This window comes from Carettochelys insculpta, chromosome 6 (assembly GCF_033958435.1).
Source record: "Carettochelys insculpta isolate YL-2023 chromosome 6, ASM3395843v1, whole genome shotgun sequence".
Classification (NCBI taxonomy): Eukaryota; Metazoa; Chordata; order Testudines; family Carettochelyidae; genus Carettochelys; species Carettochelys insculpta.
This window is the reverse complement of record NC_134142.1, coordinates 103370347-103390192: the sequence shown is the minus strand read 5'-3', so window position 1 is coordinate 103390192 and position 19846 is coordinate 103370347. Positions and strand designations below refer to the sequence as shown.

Below are 19846 nucleotides of genomic sequence, written 5' to 3'. Positions count from 1 at the left end.
ACCAGGCCCCAGTCCAAGGGGTGATAGCCAGAAAGCCACATGCCCTTCTAAAAGTCCTTTCAAGTACTAATGAGAAAAAAAAATTACAACCCAAGGACTCGCTCTTGATCACTCATCTCTCGCTGTGGATGTTACTGAAGAATTAATGCAACTTCAAGATCATTGTCCCTAAGTGCTTTTGTCAGCAGCCTCGTAACAAAAGGTAGGAAAATTTTGCCAACACTGCCACAAGAAAGGGAAGAGAGAAACAATTTCATGATAGGACTCTTGAGGAATCACTTTCTATTCCCTCAGAAAACGGCACTGTCTTTACGTGGAAGGGTTGGGTTCTATGTAATTCTGGCCATTGTTAACCGGGAGCTGAAGTGCTGTTATCCAGCAAGCAACAACACTCGTTTTACGCTCTGCTCGGTTCTCGGGTGTGTCACGCCGAAGCCTGTAGGCCCTAAAGCAGCAACCAAATGTCTACTTCTAGAGCACTTAGAAAGAACTTCCCATGGGCAACGGCGCAGACGAAAACCAGCTTTAGCCCCGCTCTCAGCCAGGGCAGAGCCGGGCCACCCCACGTGGACTGCGCAGCCCCAGGGATTGTTTCCGGCTTGTCAGGCCAAAGCCTAAAACCATGTCAGACACCTGGCTCCTCGAAGGCGGATGTCCCCAACTACTCTGCGCGGCGGCGAGGCCCGGGGCTCTTTGAAACGAAAAAGGCACGGGGTAGTGACGTGACCTGGCCGTTCACTCCCATCTGACAAGTTCCGGGACATTTTGTGGCGTAAATTAACCAGTATGCTGACGAGCCGGGCTGGCCCGGGATCGGCGCCTGCAGCCTCTGCCCGCACCGCGAGTGGGTATTCTGCTCCGCCTACTTCCGGGCAGCTGGGGCTGGAGTTTCCTACCCCGTCCACTGCTAAGCACTGCGCATGCGCGGCTCGCTCTGGCAGCCGAGTTGTTCGTGCCCCTCGAGAGGTCGAGGGAAGCAGGTAACAACCGCATCCGCCTTTCGTTCGATGCCTCTGCAAGCGGCTGCTCTGGTCTAGGCGGAGGGCGGAAGTTCTAGTGTCTCAGCCCAGAGGTATCGTGCGCTGAAGTGATCGCCGGTTAGGAGCTCGTGCCGGAATCGGGCGAAGGAAGATGGTGAGAAAGGGACTGCGAGGCCGGGCCGGGATTGGGAGCGGCCCCGTGTGGGCCCTGGGCCGCTACCACGCCGCCAATCCTAGACTGAGCCGGTGGAGGGGAGGGGCTGTGAGTCAGCATTTCCCATGTGCGGCCCGATCAGGCTGGGGAATGCCGCGCGGAGGTCTGCGGCCGGCTTCGTCTTAGCGGGTCCTGGGGCTTTCTCTGCTTTCCCGGCCTGGAACCCGCCCGCCTCTGGTTCCTCAGAGCGGTTTCCTTCCGTTTGGAGATCGGCCTCCGGCACGGACTGACTGCCGGGCACGGAGATGTCCCCAACCCCCACTTTCTCTAGGAGCCCGTACACAGAGCCCTCCAGCGACTTGATGCCACCACACAGAGCTGCCCCTTCCCTACAGAGTGTGACTTCCTTGTTTCATGTGTGTTTTCTCTCCACAGCAATCCTCCTTCTATTCCGAGGTGGATCAATTTGCCCCCACCAGTGTAACACACACACACAATCCCAGTTCTCCCTACACACAGGGAGTATATAACTAGGACCCTACTAAATTCACAGCTATGCAAAGCTTGCCATGGACTGTGAAATCTGGTCTCTTAAGTTGCTTTTATCCTAAACTATAGATATTTAATGGGAGAGACCAGCGTTTATCAAATTGAGGTTAAAAACATAATTGGCTAGGTCTACGCTAACAGAAATCTTTGAAATGGCTGTGCAGATTACTAATGAGGCACTGAATATGCATTAGCATGCCACTGGCCTAGACTCTTCCAAATTGCTGTATTTTGCACCTGCGTGGCTTGTCCAGATGGGGGTCCTTTTCAAAAAGACCTCAGGAACTTTCAAATCCCTTTATTCCTGTCAGCAGATAAGAATTAAGGGGGTTTTGAAGCTCCCAGGATCCTTTCAAAAAGGACCCCTGTCTGGATGAGCCACGCAGGAGTGAAACATGGCAACTTTGAAGAGCCATGGTTGGAAGCATGCTAAGGAGGTGCTGAATATGCATTTCAGCATCTCATTAGTAAGCTTTGAAATGGCCATTTGCGTGGCTATTTTGAAGTTTTGTGGTAGTGTAGACATGGCCACTGTGTTTTAAAAGTTTATAGAGGACCTACAAAGTTTGCAACACAATACATTTCTATAGTATAGACAAGCGTCATAATGAACGTGAAGTTCTCCTTCCTTTAGAGGTGTAGAAAAAAAAAGTATATATTCTATCACCCACATTTCCCTGTGCCTTGTCACCTAGCTGTAGCTAGGGCAAATGAGATCTCCACTTACCTTCCATAGCCTCTTGGTTGCTGCCCTAAGGTTGTGGCTGCTCCATGAACAACTTTCTGGCTGCTGGGAGGTGAGAAAGGACTCCTCTTCTATTCCACCATCTCCCTGGCTCAGTGTTAAAATTTCTCCTCACTACAGTGAATAGCTGCAGGATCTATTCTGGGTACTCTTCCCGCCCCCCCTTAGTAATAGCAGAGTAAAGTTTGCCTGATTTTTGTCAGGTTTGCAGATGTCCACTATGTAATAAATACTAGAAGTGAAGACTAGATAATTTTCTTTTTGCTGCACCTTGGCATTCCTCACCAGTAATATGGCTCTTAAGAGAGGTTTTATCACTGATTTGTTGCCCATGGTTGATCCCTCTGGCTTCCCACCCAAAAAGTCTGTAGAAAACTTGGATTGTTATTAATTAATGTTAACAGAATTATCATTAATGCATGCAGAAAATGCATAGGAATTTTTGTGTGTTTCTTGAGACTATAGTACAGTGAATTTTTCCCCCGTCCCCAAATTAGCTATACCAAGATATCCAGTTGCAGTTACCACTGTTTGCTGCTTGGATGCAGACACTTCGATGTGTCAAGAGTCTAGTCGTGTCTTTTGGATTATATGTCTCTTAAAAGCATTTCCTGTTGCCAAGATACTGTGGTGTGGATATAGTTTCACAGTGCAAGTTAAATGAGTATCATGTATCTTGTGTCAAAAAAGCCTTGAGGTGTCATTTTGTGTTAAAGTAATTCAGAGCAGAAGCATTATGTTGATAAAGCTGTGTTTACTAAATAATGATGGTAAATGTGCAAAAGAAAATGTGGATGCTACTTTTTTCGGATGTGAGAGATTGTGTCTGTGTTGGACTAAGAAAAGAAAACTTATGTTATAGCCTCAAAGGCTTTCTTTTTCCAGGTGCATATTCTTTTCACGCTAATAAATTGGTTTTGTTCACAGTTTCGCAACCAGTATGACAATGATGTCACAGTCTGGAGCCCTCAGGTAAAAGATTATAATTTATTTTTTTTCCGTTTTTCCTTTTCTCTCCACTTTTTATGGTGATGGTATCAAGGCAGTTGATGGCCTGCTCTGCTAGCTCAAGGAGTTGGATGCTGCTACTAACTGTCCATAAAACAACCTTTGGATGTTTTAAAGCATAATATTATAATGCTGTGTGCTTAACACACCTGGAAAACTTTTACATATGCAGTTTTAAGGATGAATTTTGTGATTCGTATTTTTATAGTTGACCTTTATATTAATTTCATTACCCAGTATTTTGCTTGTGTACAGAAAATAAATGCTAGCTATGTTCAAACAGGAGTGTGTTTTTGAACCCTAATGGTAGAGTATTGCTATGGGAGCAGTCATCCAAGACTTCCCATTGCTTTCGTAATATGAAATGTACAGGCATTTAATTTCACAGTTATTGTGCACAATCAACTTCATTGAGGGAGATATTTATAACCCTACAACAGAGAAAAGTACAATGCAAAGAACTGAAGAGTTGAATTACAGAACAAGGTGTGCATGATTCCATAACATTCTGTAACTAGTACCTTATTAATTTTTCATGTGTTTACATATTTATGTATTAAAGCAACATTCCAAGCAATTATGGAGGCCTCATAGAGACTCCAAGTTAAGGTTGCATTGAGATTCATATGTAGCAGGAATTAAATCTTGTAAGTTACATCACCCTGCAGATATAAGTAATATATTGTACCTTTTCAGAATTTACAGATGTTAGTAGTTGAGTGCAGAATGCATCTTCTGAAAACTAACAAGCAAACCTTTTAATTAGTTTAAGGATTTTAAAGAGGTTCTTTTGCATTGTTTTAGTAATTTCATTTTTTTTTCAAATACTTGTAGCAAATTACAGAATTTTGAGATTTGAAAACTTCTCACTTCCTGATTTTAGTGAAATCAGAGAGCTTATTAATGCTGGTGTAAGATAAGGTAAAAATATTTTTTCTACACATCAATTATTGGTGAAGATTTTCATGTAGCATAAATTCCAGAAAATAAAATTGCACGTAAAAATGGTTTCCAGACGCTGTGAAAATAAACTTGAGAACTTTGTTGAAAGGTACTATGAAAGTGCAGTATTAATGGCAAAATTGTTTTTAAAAAGTACATGTAGAATAGATGTTGTCCATAAGTTAAAATTCTTCACAAGCTTGTTAATGGATATTAACAGCTGGAACTAAGGTAGTTGTGCATCAGATGCAGTAGGGTAACACCATAATCATTATTTTTGGATATGTTACTGCCAAGAGTTATCAGGCCTCCATGGGGCATGCCATCAGTTGTATCAGAGCCAACACTATAAACTTGGAAGACTGGAAGAAAATTTGATACATGGGTTATGGTCTTCCGTTTGAAGTGTCAGTCAATAAATAGATGTATGTGGGACAGCCATAATGGCTTCAAAATGCTCTGTGAGAGGAAATGTCTTATCACGTATTACTGAAAATCCATTATCTCAGTGGAATATAAAGCAGTGTTGCAGATATTTCTGGTAAATCTTTCACTACTGTGATAAATATAAAACCAGTCGAGACTGAAAACCCTGTTCTTAATTCATTTTGGGTGAAATCTTGGTCCACTGAAGTCAGTGGCAAAATTCTCATTTACTTTAACAAGTCCCAGATTTCAGCCTGCCTTTGTTGTTATTGCAGGGTCTCTACCTATTTTAAAAAGAGGTCCTTTTTTCATTCTGTAGGGTCGAATTCATCAAATAGAGTATGCTATGGAAGCTGTGAAGCAAGGCTCTGCTACTGTGGGGCTGAAATCAAAAACCCATGCTGTTCTAGTTGCTCTAAAGGTAAACTTAAGGCAAACAATTGGAATTACTTATTTCTTCTTGTAAGCAAACACATAGTAAATCTAAGACTTTATCACTGTTAAACATCAGAGAAGGGGAGGGGAATGTCTGTGTTTGGGCAGATTAATTTTATAAACATTCTGCTTTTGAAGTTATATAACCTTATTTTCATATGTTTGTGCACTGGTGTTTGACTATTAATATTTGAAGTAATTTATGATAAAATGGATTTAATCCTGCAGTGGAAATTTGTGAAGTGTTTAGTTCTAAAGCCAAAGATGTATTGGTTCAATTGACCCTCCCAAATGAAATATAAATATTTTATGGGTATTTCTTTCCTGTCTGTCTTACTTGAAAGCCCCCTTTTATTTCTTCAGTGTGTTTTTTATTGGCTATTATTTTATTCTTATATTTGTTGCAGGGCTACAGATTTGGGGCTGTAAGCTCAGTCCTTACTGATGGTTATTCCCCATTTTTTTAAGCATTAATTGACACGTTGTTTAAAGTCTGCCATGACTTCTGACTAATGTGGCTTTTTGTGTGTAGAGAGCACAGTCTGAGCTGGCAGCTCATCAGAAAAAAATCCTGTATGTTGACAACCATATTGGCATCTCAATTGCTGGGCTTACTGCTGATGCAAGACTGCTATGGTGAGTTTCTTGTGATTGGCATGCAACTCTAGTAACAGTTAAGTAAAAGCACAAATATCTCATACTTTAATGTGGGCAACTAAGAGAACTTGCCTATGTTTACTGGTCTTGTACTACTATGCGAGAGACCAGGGATGAAATTCTTCTATTAAGTAAATACCAAGTTCCCATGGACTTCAGGGGAAGGGGCGGGAGGAGCAGGTTTTAACTGCTAGGCTTTATTCCTTGTCCAGTGTCTTGCTTCCCAAAGCTGGTTGAGACAGAGCAGTCTCAGAAGTATATAGCAGTTACTAACAAAACAAAAACAAATAAAACAGTCATGTAACACTTGAAAGACTAACAAAATAATTTATTTGGCGATGAGCTTTCGTGGGGCAGACCCACTTCTTCAGATCTGGAGATAGTCAGATCTGTCTGTCCACTGCTGGTATAGATAAACTCTGGAGAGGTATTCTTTTGAACTCTGTTGGCTGTGTGGTTCCAGCAAATGGGATAAATATAAAATGAGCAAGAAGGATTCTTCGGTTGTGTGGAAAAGGACAGAAAAAAGCATACAAAGGACCACTTAAATATTCATTGCAGTAATGTTACGAAGGAATATTTCATACTAGTTTTTCATTTGTTCCAAATAATCCCTCTTTACTATGTATTGTATAATCTCTGTTTTACATTTATTGATAATTCTTCATCTGTACAATATTCTTTCTGGCATGCAGTCTTTAAAACAAAGATGGCTCATGGTAAAATTTAATTTTACAGTGCCTCTTGGCATTTTAGTTCTCCATGGGCAGTGCTGAAATAGTCATAAATATAGACACATGCATAAGCTTAAAGGAGAAAATGTCAAGTTGGAAAGGTTTCCTTCTGTTTCTCATCCATGTATTTTTATTTCCTCTTTTCATAGTAACTTCATGCGTCAGGAGTGTCTGGATTCTAGATTTGTGTTTGACAGACCTCTTCCTGTGTCCCGTCTAGTGTCTCTAATTGGAAGCAGTATCCTTTTTATGTTCTAGATATATAACATTTTTTGATGTTTATTGACTTCATATGTATCAGAGAGGTAGCTGAGTTAGTCTGTATCTTCAAAAACAGTAAGAAATCATGTGGCACCTTATAGACTAACAGATATTTTGGACCATAAGCTTTCATGGGCAAAGACCCGCTTCATCAGATGCGTTAGTCATGACTTGCCCACCAAAGCTTATGCTTCAAAATATCAAAAAATCTGTTATTCTATAACACTGGTTCCCAAACTTTTCAGCATCACGCCCCCTCTTTTGATTTTTGAGAGACCTTTATGCCCCCCACCTCCTCTTTACCATCATCCAATCACCCTTTTTACCTAAAATTCAATTAATAATTTAAAATAAACACAAAAACTTGATATAAAACTGTTATGTAAAATTAAAAATAAGCAGGAATAGTTTTTCTTGGCCCAAAAATTCAATAAAAATGTATTTTAACATCTGAAACAGCAGAAACAAGATGAATTTAATGTGACGGATGACGCTGCATTTTCTTGATAAGTTGGACAATCCTAGATTTTGTTACGCTGAGAAATAACAAATTAATAATTTAGGGACTTCAACTACACCTCAGCTCAGGTAGATTGAGATCTGACTCCCTCCTGTATCTCTATCGCCAGTAGTTAAATTAGTACTCGACACAGAATTTAGGGCCAAACCATGTATTGGATAAAATTTGGAAACAAGGCAATGAACTTAACCGTACAACACAACATAAACATCACTTTAAATGACCTTTACACTCCCAAACCCTAACCCTCGCAACCCAGAATTCATTACTTTCCAGTATATGAGCAAGGCTCATGACCTTCAACTCTGCGGCTCCTTGGAGCCTTAGAGGAGGAACAGTGAGGTGATCCCATGATGTCAGTAATTGTGGTGATGGCGTCTAGGTTGTGGTGGTATAGTGGCGTTGACACTAGGTAACACTGGGCAGGTGGAACACGGCTTGGAACATGGTGAACGGTGACATGGAATGATGACAGTGACTGGAACGTAGTGTACGGCAGCTTTGCTTCTTTCAGGAACGATGACGTTGTGGCAGCAAACACCACGACAGCAACCAGGAACTGACGAGGGGTTCAGGTGTGTGATCAGCTCGTGTGAGACAGCTCGCTATGACACCACTGTTGTGCTTGTCATTAATGGCAGATTAATGCCTGCATAGGTGTATCAGGGCCTAATGGCACCTGACACTGACAGTGGCACCAAAGCACATACCAGTGACGGGCAGCTCCAACTCAGCTTCTTATAATGGCAGATTAGTGCCTGCATAGGTGTATCAGGGTCTAATGGCACCTGACACTGACAGTGGCACCAAAGCGCATACCAGTGACGGGCAGCTCCAACTCAGCTTCTTAGCTTTCAGCTCTGCTTCCAGAGATGTTGTTGTCTTCTTTCTTCAGTCTTCAAGAGAGGACTGACAGAAGAGCAACCGCCCAACTTGGCTCAAACCTCTGCCTTATATACTCTCCCAGGCAGTTACGTGCCGTGTGCACAGATATTGCGTGCCGTGTGCATAGATTTCGAGTGCTGTGTGCCTAACCACGGTCTTCAATTAGGTCTGTACTTCATACTGAGTTAGCTTGCCAACAACAGATGGCGCTGATGACAGTTCTCAATCAGGTGCACCATTTCAGACCCCACTTTAGAAAACAACATGTCTGACTTATTGACCCAACAGTTTGAAAAATGAAAGTGCACAATGCAAATCATTTTTGACATCCAATTTCTTTGTTTTGTTTTTGATGTGAGTAAACTTGAAAAGCTTTTTTCACAGGGATATGTTTACAAAATGGAAGAATAACACGTAGCACTTCTTCCCCAACTTTCAAGTACGTTGGGAAATATTTTATCCAAAATTCCTCCAAGCTTGAGTTTTCCAAGTTATTTTGCACTTGAATCATATTTTATTTTGAGTGCTTGTTCTTGCAATACTTCTGGCAATGTATCAGCATCAACACTGAATGGATTGCTTATTAATTTACGAATGGGGTTGCCAGAAAAATTGTCTGGAAAATAGCAGCTAGCAGACTCAGTGTAGTTGTGCTGCCCCAGCCCGAGCCATGCATCCAATACTGAAGCCTTAGTTTCATTCCCCCCAACGTTGGGGCCCCCTTATCTTCCACTGGACCTTGACTCCTGCTGGGCTGACACCAGCCCAGCCACAGGTTGCAACAGCTGGTTTTCCCCCCCCACATGGGCACCAGCTGTACCCCAAATGGGCTGCTGGCTTGGCCTCAGAACTGCAGGCACAGCCCAGGCACTGTAGAGACTAGCTACAGCCCTGGCTGAGATGCCGGTCACTGTGCTGGCCCCAGCCCAGCCCAGAAGCCGACTGTGGACTGGCCAGGCTAACAGCATAGCCCTCACCTTGCAGATGCCTGGTGCAGCGCCAGCTGGCCAGCTGCCAGAGCTGCCCACACCAGCCGCCCCCCCGCCAGGCACTGAGGCCAGTTGCCTGCTCGTTTGCCAGCTGCCTAAGCTGTCCAGCCAAACAGCGGGTCAACCGCCTGAGCCCCATGCTGCTGGGGCTGGCCTTCTGCCCGGCAGCCCAAGCAGGGGCCTGCCGCCCAAGCTGCACACTGCCAGGCCAGTCCAATGAGGCCCACAGGCTGCCCACCTGAGCCCCTCCCTTCTCCCAAAGCCAGGTACCACCAGCCCCCCACTCTTACCCCATCTCCCTCCCCTCCTGTGAGCCAGGCTCCCCTAGCCCCCCAGTCTAATCCCATTCTGCTCCTCCTCCCTCCCCCCAAACCCACACTACTTTGCAGGAGGCAACTAGCTCAATGTGGGTCTTTGCTGGCAGCCCGCTTTTTATAGCGGCTGCGCTGGGTTGCCCACATAAAATAGCAGGAGCTGAGAGCTGGAAGCAAAGGCCAGCTCTTTCTTGGAGTATGGGAAATAAAGGGGGAGACTGGGTCCCCTGGAATGTCTGCACTCCCCCCAGTTTGGGAATCCATGGTCTATAAGGTGCCTCAGGACTTCTTGTTGACTTCATGTTTTTCTTAAAATTCAGTTCAGTTTTCACTTTTATGATGGGTTTAGAGCTCTTACCAAAATAATTTTGTTTTATTTCAAACAGACATTTCTTTGAAAACAAGTGCGTCAAAGGGAGAGGAGATGAAATTGGCCAAACTAACGTAAAATCACACAGGGAAGCTGTATTCATCTGTAGCTTCACAAATAACAAGAAATCCTGTGGTGCCTTAGAGGCTAAAAAATGTAAGAGGTCATGAGATTTCATGGGTAAAACCCACTTTAGATGAAAAAGTGGATTTTACCCATGAAACCTCATGATCTAGTAAATTCATTACCCTCTAATGTGCCACAGGACTGCTTGTTGTTTATGTAACATAAAGGCTACGTCTACACGTGAACGCTACATCGAAATAGCTTATTTCGATATAGTGACACGTCTACACGTCCTCCAGGGCTGGCAACGTCGACGTTCAACATCAACGTTGCGCAGCACCACATCGAAATAGGCGCTGCGAGGGAATGTCTACACGCCACAGTAGCACACATCGAAATAAGGGTGCCAGGCACAGCTGCAGACAGGGTCACAGGGCGGACTCAACAGCAAGCCGCTCCCTTAAAGGGCCCCTCCCAGACACAGTTGCACTAAACAACACAAGATCCACAGAGCCGACAACTGGTTGCAGACCCTGTGCATGCAGCATGGATCCCCAGCTGCAGCAGCAGCAGCCAGAAGCCCTGGGCTAAGGGCTGCTGCACATGGGGACCATAGAGCCCTGCAGGGGCTGGAGAGAAAGCGTCTCTCAACCCCTCAGCTGATGGCCGCCATGGAGGACCCCGCAATTTCGATGTTGTGGGACGCGCAACGACTACACGGTCCGAAGTAGGGCGCTATTCCTATCCCCTCATGGGGTTAGCGGCTTCGATGTCTCGCCGCTTAACGTCGATGTTAACATCAAAATAGCGCCCAGTACGTGTAGCCATGACGGGCGCTATTTTGAAGTTAGTGCCGCTACTTCGAAGTAGCGTGCACATGTAGACACAGCTAAAATCAGTCATTCCTATTACTTTTCCTGAATACACAAGTAATTTTGTTTGGAGAAACTAATTGCTGTAGGTCTGATTGGTAGTGAAGAAGATGTAACCATTGGTGCTTAAGACAGATGATGAGATCTGTTTCTGTGGAACAAGCTTTTCCACAACAGGAAATGGCCAAAAAAATGAGCAGTTCCAATAGTTTTATTTGGATTAAGACTACATTGAAGGATTGATTTGTTCTTTGAGAAGATTCCTTAGTTTATTTAAGAAACTCAGATACCAACACAGCGATATGGCAGAAGACCATATGGTGTAGGACTGCTCATTGCAGGTTATGATGTAAGTACAATGAGTGTGTATGTGTCCGTTCATCCAAAAGAATCAAAATGCTAAAATATTTCATTTTTGCAGCAACTAACATTTTGTTGAGAGTGAGACTGACTATAGCAGGACTTATCAGTCCACTCATCCTTGGTTACATGAGTACTTTACTTACAAGTGCTCACTAAAACGAGGGATACAAATACCTACCTTTGTTCATTAGATGATCAACTCCATCCCACTAATATGAGCCTTACCCCCTTCCCCACAGACCCAGCCCGCCACAGCCTGAAACCCTGCCAGCTCTGCAGACCCAACATGCCACAGCCTGACCCCTCCTCGCAGACCCAACCCGCTGCAGCCTGACCCCCTTGCCAGCCCCACAGACCCAACCTGCCACAGCCTGACACGTGCCCCCACAGACCCAGCCCCGCAGACCCAGCCCGCCACAGCCTGAACCCCCTGCAGACCTAACCTGCCGCAGCCTGACCCCCTCGCCAGCCTCGCAGACCCAACCTGCCGCAGCCTGAACCCCCCGCAGACCCAACCCGCTGCAGCCTGACCCCCCCTCCCCTCCCCACCAGCCCTGCAGACCCAACCCTGGCAGCCTCACAGACCCAACCTGCTGCGGCCTTAAACCCCCCCCCCCCCCCCCCCGCAACCTACCCCATGAACCCAATCTGCAGCGGCTTGAACCCCCACCCTACCCCACGGACCCAACCTGCACCCACTCATGGCTTCAAACTGCCCTCAGCCTTTAACCCTCTCCAACCCCGCCCCCCACAACCCAAAGTTCACTTACCTTTCAAAAGCAGTGCCACATGTTGCTACTCCTTCACTGAATTATGAGCACTTGGAATGAATCAGACTTTTACATGTATTTAATGGGAATTTAGTGTCCCTCTTATGAGTTTTTGCCTACAAGCAGAAAGTTGGGAACCAATTGTGCTTGTATAGCGAAAGATGAGTGTATTCATATGACTAGAGGCACCTCTTTCCTTGTAGATGCTAAAACTTAGTTCTCAGCAGTGTTACAAGAAGTAATTTTTCTGTAGATCCCTGCAGTGGGCATTGATGTACATATGTATATCTATGCACACTTAAACCCCTGTAGCTTAGAATTTCAAAAATGGCTAATGAGTTTGGAATCCCAGGTGGGACATTTTAAGGGTGCTTGACCTTCAGCAGATGGGTGTTCACCGTTTCTGAAAATCATGGCTCCTTTGAGGTGTCTCCAATTGGTTATCCAGTTTATTTTGTATAATACAGATAATTTGCTGCGCTAATGACCTTACAGAATAAGAAAGTTGAAGATAGTGGGCAGCCTAATTGAATTTTATATGTTTAGTTCATTCCTGAACAAGTTCTTACATTTGTACACATGGGAAGCAAAAAGGAATGTTTAATATTTACTCCAGCTCATAAAAACGGAAGCTGTTCATAATATAAATGCAATACAGGTTATAGACTTTTATACAGAAATGGGACGTTCAGCACCATTCATTGAAACTTACATAAAAGCTTCTGATTGAAGGACATAGCAAAAAGAGATAATTGAGAAAATTGAGGCTTGAAGCAACTATGGAAGAATAGCAATGTGATGCACAGTATAAAACCTACCTTTGTGTGTGTATAACACAAACATCTTGTGACAGTTAATATTAAAAAATCTTTTAGAAAACTGCATGCCCTCCAGCGAATAGTTTATATAGTTCACATTTTTTTCTTTTGATCAGGATATGGGTCCTCACATCTTCCAAACATGTCCTTCTGCAAACTATTTTGACTGCAAAGCTATGTCCATTGGTGCTCGTTCACAGTCAGCTCGAACTTATTTGGAGAGATACATGGAGCATTTTGCTGACTGTGAGTGACGAGTCTCTTCTGTTGTATTTTTCTAATGATCTTTAAAATATATGTTTGCTTTTTCCCATCTTGCCTGGGTACATTCATTTACTACTGGTTGAACCTCTCTAATTGGGAACTCTTTCGTCTGTCAAACTCTGTAATCTGGCATGATTTTAGTTATCTGCACGACCACTTATCATGGGTGTGGCCATATTTTCTGTGGTCCCATAAAGCTTGTTTGTAGCCACAAGTCCTGGATCTCAGTCTTCTGTGCTGTTATGTAGCTGTAATTTACCCCTTAATATAATATAAGAGCCGAATAAGCATTGAAAATCTTGGAATGTGCTAGAAAACATTGACCTCCTGTCATCCAGCAAATTCTCTCTTCCAGCACTGGTCAGGTCCCGAGGGTGCTGGCTGAGAGAGGTTCCACGTGTACTGTGCAGAAGGGAAAGATAAAAGTAGAATAGAAAAGAATGGCGTAAATCAAAAGGAAGAAAGAAACTTAATGCAAAACACTACAGGTTTTCATGTCTAACTTATTTCAGTTGCTTAGTGGACCAAATGGCAGAGTGCCTAAAGGACATGAGAAAGAGTTAAATAGGAAGAATGAATTGTGTTTTTAGAGAAAATGCTGTTCCTTCCATTTCAGGAGAGGATAGTATTTCAGGATATGCTTGTTGCTTGTCTGCACAATATCTAATCTGTAAACAAGAAGTGGATTTTTAAGTCCCAAATTGTTCTCATATCTAATAATTATGAGAGGCCACTCAAAGCAGTAAAACAGCTCAGGTGTCATGGTGTATATATACCTAGATAAATTTATTTACTATTTGGTTAGACTATAATATAATACTGCTTTCCTCATTTAATTGTCTGGAATGGAAGGGAGGATTGTTCCCTTATAGCGTGCTTGGCATGCTTGGATTTACAGTCATCTATCAAAGTAGTAACACGAGTAAAGCAGTTTGGGGACAGAGATAGCTGGAAAAATAGTCTGGCTAGGAATGGAGGCAGGGGAGGCAAGTGTCTCAGGAAACAATCCTGTACGTTTTGTTTTTCTGATGATCGTATATTGTTTGTAGGCAATCTGAATGAACTGGTTAAACATGGTCTGCAAGCCCTCAGAGAAACCCTTCCTGCAGAACAAGATCTGACCACCAAGGTAAACACCAGGATTATCCTCCTTACTAGACCTTACAGTGACAGAATCAATGTTAAGTATGGGTGTGTATTGTAAGTCTCATTTTAAGTATGACAAACATTAGTGTGTAGGTCCAATATATGCAGATTTGAGTCTAATTTCAAGTCAGAATCCATTTGGAGTCTTAAAGTTATAGATTCTAGTCTAACTTTTTGAACTTTTTACCTTAACCAAATAGTGCTAATGCTACATTGAAGACTGTTTGTTTCCCTTGTTAGTGAAGTCTCATGAATTTCTGTATAAAAGAGATCTTTTTTACTTTACTAAATTTATTGGTTATTTAATATATCTCAAACATAGCAACATTATAACATAGAGTAACCCATCTTCGTGTTTACATGTTCATTTACTGTGTTGCTTTTAACTGGAATCTGCTGTTGATTTCACCAAGATTAAAATATTTACCTTCATGTTTGTGGGTTTTTTAAATACACTGTATTGTTTCCCCTGAAAACAATATAAAGAGGAATGGAGTGTTGATTCTTATCACAAGAATCTTAAAAATCTTATCTTCCTGGGCCTGGAACCTTGTCCTTAGGTTTTATATATTTTTCAGCATAAGGGAAATTTTTTTATGTTAACATTTTTCTGTGTGGCTCATAAAATGTTGTCAATGAAAATTTTTCATCTAAGCCAGTTTTTTTAACCATTTACATTAAGGTTTTGTTTTTGTTTTGTTTGTTTTTAATCTATTGTCTAATTTTCTTTGTCCCTTTTCTGGCTCATAGCCTGCCTAGCCTAGTCTTGTACATTCTGGGCTGTTGCAAACTTCCTGGAGTGTAATATGAAGCAAAAAGTGCTTCCAACACTTTCATATGCCAAGCACTGTGGAATCCCAGATGGTTATTATGTTGGTTGTCTGTCCTTTGTTTTTATTGTGCTTTTTCTTATTTATATTTTTTGAGTTTTACATAATTAATATCTGGCGTTACCTATTAACGTTTCTAAAGTAGTAATAAAATTGTTCATTCAGGCCTATGTCCAAGTATGCATTCAATACTTTCCATGTCTAGTAATAGTATTATTCAGGTACAGCACAACAGTAATACCTCCTGGCTATCATTACGTGTCATATCGAGAACTTGTTTTTAAGACAAGTCTTTATGGGTTTTAAAATAACCAAACTTACACATAAGAATATCAAACCATGTACACACACCAATCATTTTATAAAGCCTTGAACTTTTAGGCCAGTTTCCCCACCTATTACGTCTATCAAAAAGCCCTACCCCTACATAGTTTGTAACTCTGTGTTCAGAATTTCTTTCCGTAGCAAATCAAATTATTTAATTTTATCATTTATTTCACACAGTTCTGCTATGTTAAACCCTTTGCACAACTTAGGACAATTTTAGTCCATTCCTCAAGAGGCTTGGTAGTTACCTGTATTGATAAAAATCATGATTATAATTCTGACTCAGTACATAATACGACTTCACAGTATTTCTATAACTTTTTATCACCTGACCAGAAATAGGTGACGTAAGAACAATGTCAACTAAAATATGACATAACCATACTTCGTCTTACGCTGGCATCATTTACTGAATCACAAGTACAGGAGTCCAGTAAATTCTATGCATAATTTTAGCCTTGCTAACAATCTTGTAGTCCAATATGGTTTTATTTTTATTTTCTTAGTATGTTTAAATCACATTCCTCTATCCTTTGAGAAACTCGAGTGCACAGACAATGAAAGAAGGATGCAAACTTTAATATTTAAAGACTTATGGAAAATAAGTCTCATGCTATAGGTAATCATACAAATAACCTGAAATTCCATTTAACTTAAATTGAAATTAAATCTAGTTGGTTGAATGCATTGGGATTACATTGGCACAACTCAAATCAGAATCTGGCCTAGGACTATTTGATTATCATTGTTTATGTTAATGCAAGTCTTTCATTTTTGTTTATGGTGTCAGGAAATTTAATACAGTAGTGTTTTCCTGAGGGGCTCTTTGGAGTTGTTCTATAGTCTGTTGAATTCCAAAAGAAAGATTCATTACATTAGGGGGTTTTGAATTGGGGTTAGTAAAAGCTTTTCATCTTGAACAGTTTTGTTTATTAAATATTTACACTAAATATGTTCTGTACCCTGCAATATTGGAAAATCATATGGTGTGTGTGTTTAGAAATGTTGAATCGCAGCAACAAAAAAGAGAGCTTGAATTTGTTATATCTGAAATCATTACACTATATTTTTGGCTGATTCCATCTTGGAACATAATAGTATCCTTGTAGGGAGTGAGCCTCCCTCACTTTCTTTTTCTAAGGAAGCTTGCCATAAAGTAAATCTGCTAGAGAATTTCCTTCCTTCCTCAATTAGATTCGCTATGCTAAATGCATCTTAATCTTAGCAGGAATCTGTAGTTTATATACTTGCCAAGTAGAAGGTTCATGAAGTCAAAGAGTCACAGAGAGTTTCTCAGTTCTTTCACTCCTGTACTTAACAGAATGTTTCCATTGGAATTGTTGGCAAAGACATGGAGTTTACTATCTATGATGATGATGATGTGGCACCATTCTTGGAGGGACTTGAAGAGAGACCCCAGAGGAAGGTATGTGACTTAGTTGGTTATTTTAAAAATAGCTTGCTGCCTGTTTAACGTGGTATCTATACTTCTCTGCTAAAAGACTGAAAATGAAGGCCAAGAAGTCTGTTTAACCAGACTAATTTGAATTAGCAGGAGGCTCTCAAGTTGTTTCCATCTTTTTATCTAGCCTGTGCCTAGTTAGTACCATCAGAACTTCCGCTGCTTTTGTCAGCAACAAAAGAAGATCTCAACTTCTGAAACACATTCTGTTATGCAGCTCCCTCCTAATCCCAGTCTCTGTATTAGCAATCTAGTAATTACCTCTTGAGGGAGCTGATATACAGTTCTCCTCCATTCATACCTTGATTATCCTGCTACCCTATATTAAATCTCTCATATCTAGGTGCAGGTGTAAGAGGGTGGTCAGAAGCTGAGAGTGCATTGTTTTTGAATAATCACTATAGGGTTTGTAGAATCACTATAGGGTTAAAAAAGATTTGTGTAAGAAGTCAGTGCTTTGACTGACTTATGGTTTGATTAAAGTACCTGCATTTACATAGTTGACAACAACTATGCAGTAGAGAAACTACTACTAGTAGTAGAGTAGTACAGCAACTACTTCATCTAGTGTTCTGATGGCTGAAACACTTCTGTTTCAGTACATATATTTTTGCATGAAACTTCTTAGGTCCTTAGTCCATCATTTAGGCAGCAGGAGGTAATTAAAGGTTTGCCAGAAGTAAAATAGGGCAGATTGTTTCTACCCTATTGATAAAGTGCTCAGAACAAGTCAAGCTGTACACAAGCGTAAATTGTTATTTTCCTGACCTTTTAACCGAGAAGTGCAACTTGCAAGATGCTGTTATGTCCCAGCACACTGTTCTGCCATACCTCAGATGAAGGTAGAGAATTACACAGTGGGACCTATACCTCTCTGCTTGCCTTTTTTCCGTATTTATGAAGGGATCATGGGAGCCTTATTGTACATCTGTGGGCTGCATTTCGCCACCTCTGACACCCCCTTAATTCCAGAGAAAACTGTCTTTTTATAGCTTTTTTTTTTTTCCCCTCTCTTTCCACAAGGTTGCTCCACCAGCTGAGGAACCTGCAGAAAAATCAGAAGAACCAATGGAGCACTAATATTTGTGGATAAGTCCACGTGTTAATCTATATGTAACAATATAGAAATTTTCATCCATTAATCTTTACCCTGCTCCAAATGCATATTATAAAATACATTATGGGGAATTAGTTCTACAGTATTTTCAAATATCTTTCAACTGGCATCAAAGAAATCATACTTGGGCACCTTTTATTTGAAAAGAAAGGTGCAATCATTTTTTTTAAAGTACCAGAATACTATCTGTTTTGTATGAAGAGCATATTGTCTTGTAAGGGCACCTGGAATAAATTTTTCTTTCTTGCAACTTGTTGTATTGATCTGTATTAAATCTGTTACATGGAAAGGTTAAATTACTTGCATTATCACTTCATATATACTTTCAAGGAACCCATCAAAGCAGCCTCCAGGTGCCAATATATATATGACCATTTATTGTACTAGTTACTTAAATAACATCTGGCCAACAGGTTTTATTACTTTTTTTAAAAATTGAGTGCTCTTAAAAAATGCTCATTTGAAAAACTGAAAAGGGTAAGCTTTGTTTTCTCTTCAGGACATAATCCAGAACCCCTAGAGTACAGCACAAGTTCCCCTGCATCTCATTCGTGTATCAACATTAACCTGGAAGTCTAGTAATGAGGACTATTCACTACTCTGAACCTAGCCCGTTCTTGGGATTTCTGGTGAGGCATCCACTTGATGATTTCAGCTTTTATTGATGTTAGTTTTAATTATGTTGGATCCCTGTTCATTTAGAAATGGACTGAATCAATATATTAATTTCACAAGTACCTCTGACCAGTCGTCAGGTGGGTAGGAGCTTTCAGAGAACTAATTGAGCTAAAATGAACCAATGAAGGAAACTTAAGTAATTCTCCCATTCCTGAAACAGGATGGTTTTCATACCAAATAAAGGGTGAGGTTTGGGCTTGGGGTGACAGACATTACCAGCCCCCTAAATCATCCTGTTCACATTGTGACTTAACCATTTGGACTTTGTCATGTTGTGCAGACTGAGACTCATAATCAGTGTTTAGCCACAATTTGGGTTTAAGGTAAATGCCATTGAATTAAAATTATTTTTAAATAACAATTTCCAAGCCAAAATTACACATCAACTTATCTAGAATTTCTCATTGAGATTCCAAAAATCATATGACCATTAGGCATTTTATTTGATTTAATAAAATTAATTTCATAAAGCAGTAGTCTTTAATGAGACTGCTGCCACTAGCTATAGATTCTGATGTGCCAACTGAAGTTAGTGAGTTTCAAATACATTTTGCATTCTGCACCATGGATCTCTATTAATATAATAAGCAAATTAACTCAGTGTTATTTTTTTCATTTCTACAGTGTTTCATATTCTATCCTAGGCTGGACATTAGGAGAAAGTTCCTGGTCAAACACTGGAATAAATTGCCTAGGGAGGTTGTGGAATCTCCATCTCTGGAGATGTTTAAGAACAGGTTAGATAAATATCTATCAGGGACGGTCTAGACAGTACTTGGTCCTTCCATGAGGGCACGGGGGCTGGACACGATGACCTCTCAGGGTCCCTTCCAGTCCCAGCATTCTATGATTCTATCCTCTCTATTAGATTTTAGTGTTGGTGTATGTGGGCTCATGGTTTGTTTTCAATGTCAGGTTAAAAATATGCTCTTTAATGTATTTTCTTGTGTAAGTTTTTAACGCCACATTGATTATATGCACTTTTAGGTTCTTGTGCACTAAAACACAATGTCATGATGAGTTGCAAATGCTATATGGGAGTGTGTAAATTATTTATAAACGAAAGAAGACATTTTTTATTTCAAAAATAAGATCACAGAATTGCAGGACTGGAAAGGATTTCAGAGTCATTCAGTACAGTCTCCTGCAATCAGATAAACCAAG

The 19846-nt window shown here is 41.2% G+C and overlaps 1 protein-coding gene across 2 annotated transcripts; it reads left to right on the top strand.

Annotated features, from left to right (window-relative positions):
- The first annotated feature begins 993 nt into the window (after positions 1-993).
- On the top strand, positions 994-18268 carry PSMA1 (proteasome 20S subunit alpha 1). 2 transcript variants are annotated; one of them, XM_074997715.1, is made up of 11 exons: positions 1048-1134; positions 3356-3400; positions 4271-4357; positions 5124-5225; positions 5772-5875; positions 6780-6868; positions 11186-11256; positions 12975-13104; positions 14172-14251; positions 16747-16851; positions 17911-18268. In XM_074997715.1, exons 4-11 carry the CDS (start codon positions 5151-5153, stop codon positions 17965-17967), a joined length of 711 nt encoding a protein of 236 aa, XP_074853816.1. In that variant the 5' UTR covers positions 1048-1134; positions 3356-3400; positions 4271-4357; positions 5124-5150; the 3' UTR covers positions 17968-18268. The 2 variants fall into 2 exon arrangements, with proteins under 2 accessions (XP_074853815.1, XP_074853816.1); XM_074997714.1 differs by lacking the exon at positions 4271-4357 and having other exon boundaries at positions 994-1134.
- Positions 18269-19846: the final 1578 nt, after the last annotated feature.

Excerpts from the sequence above, each read along its gene's own strand:
- PSMA1 (XM_074997714.1), top strand. Across the intron at positions 5,226-5,771 it reads CTGTTCTAGTTGCTCTAAAG|AGAGCACAGTCTGAGCTGGC; the intron begins GTAAACTTAAGG and ends TTTTGTGTGTAG. Across the intron at positions 14,252-16,746 it reads AACAAGATCTGACCACCAAG|AATGTTTCCATTGGAATTGT; the intron begins GTAAACACCAGG and ends TGTACTTAACAG.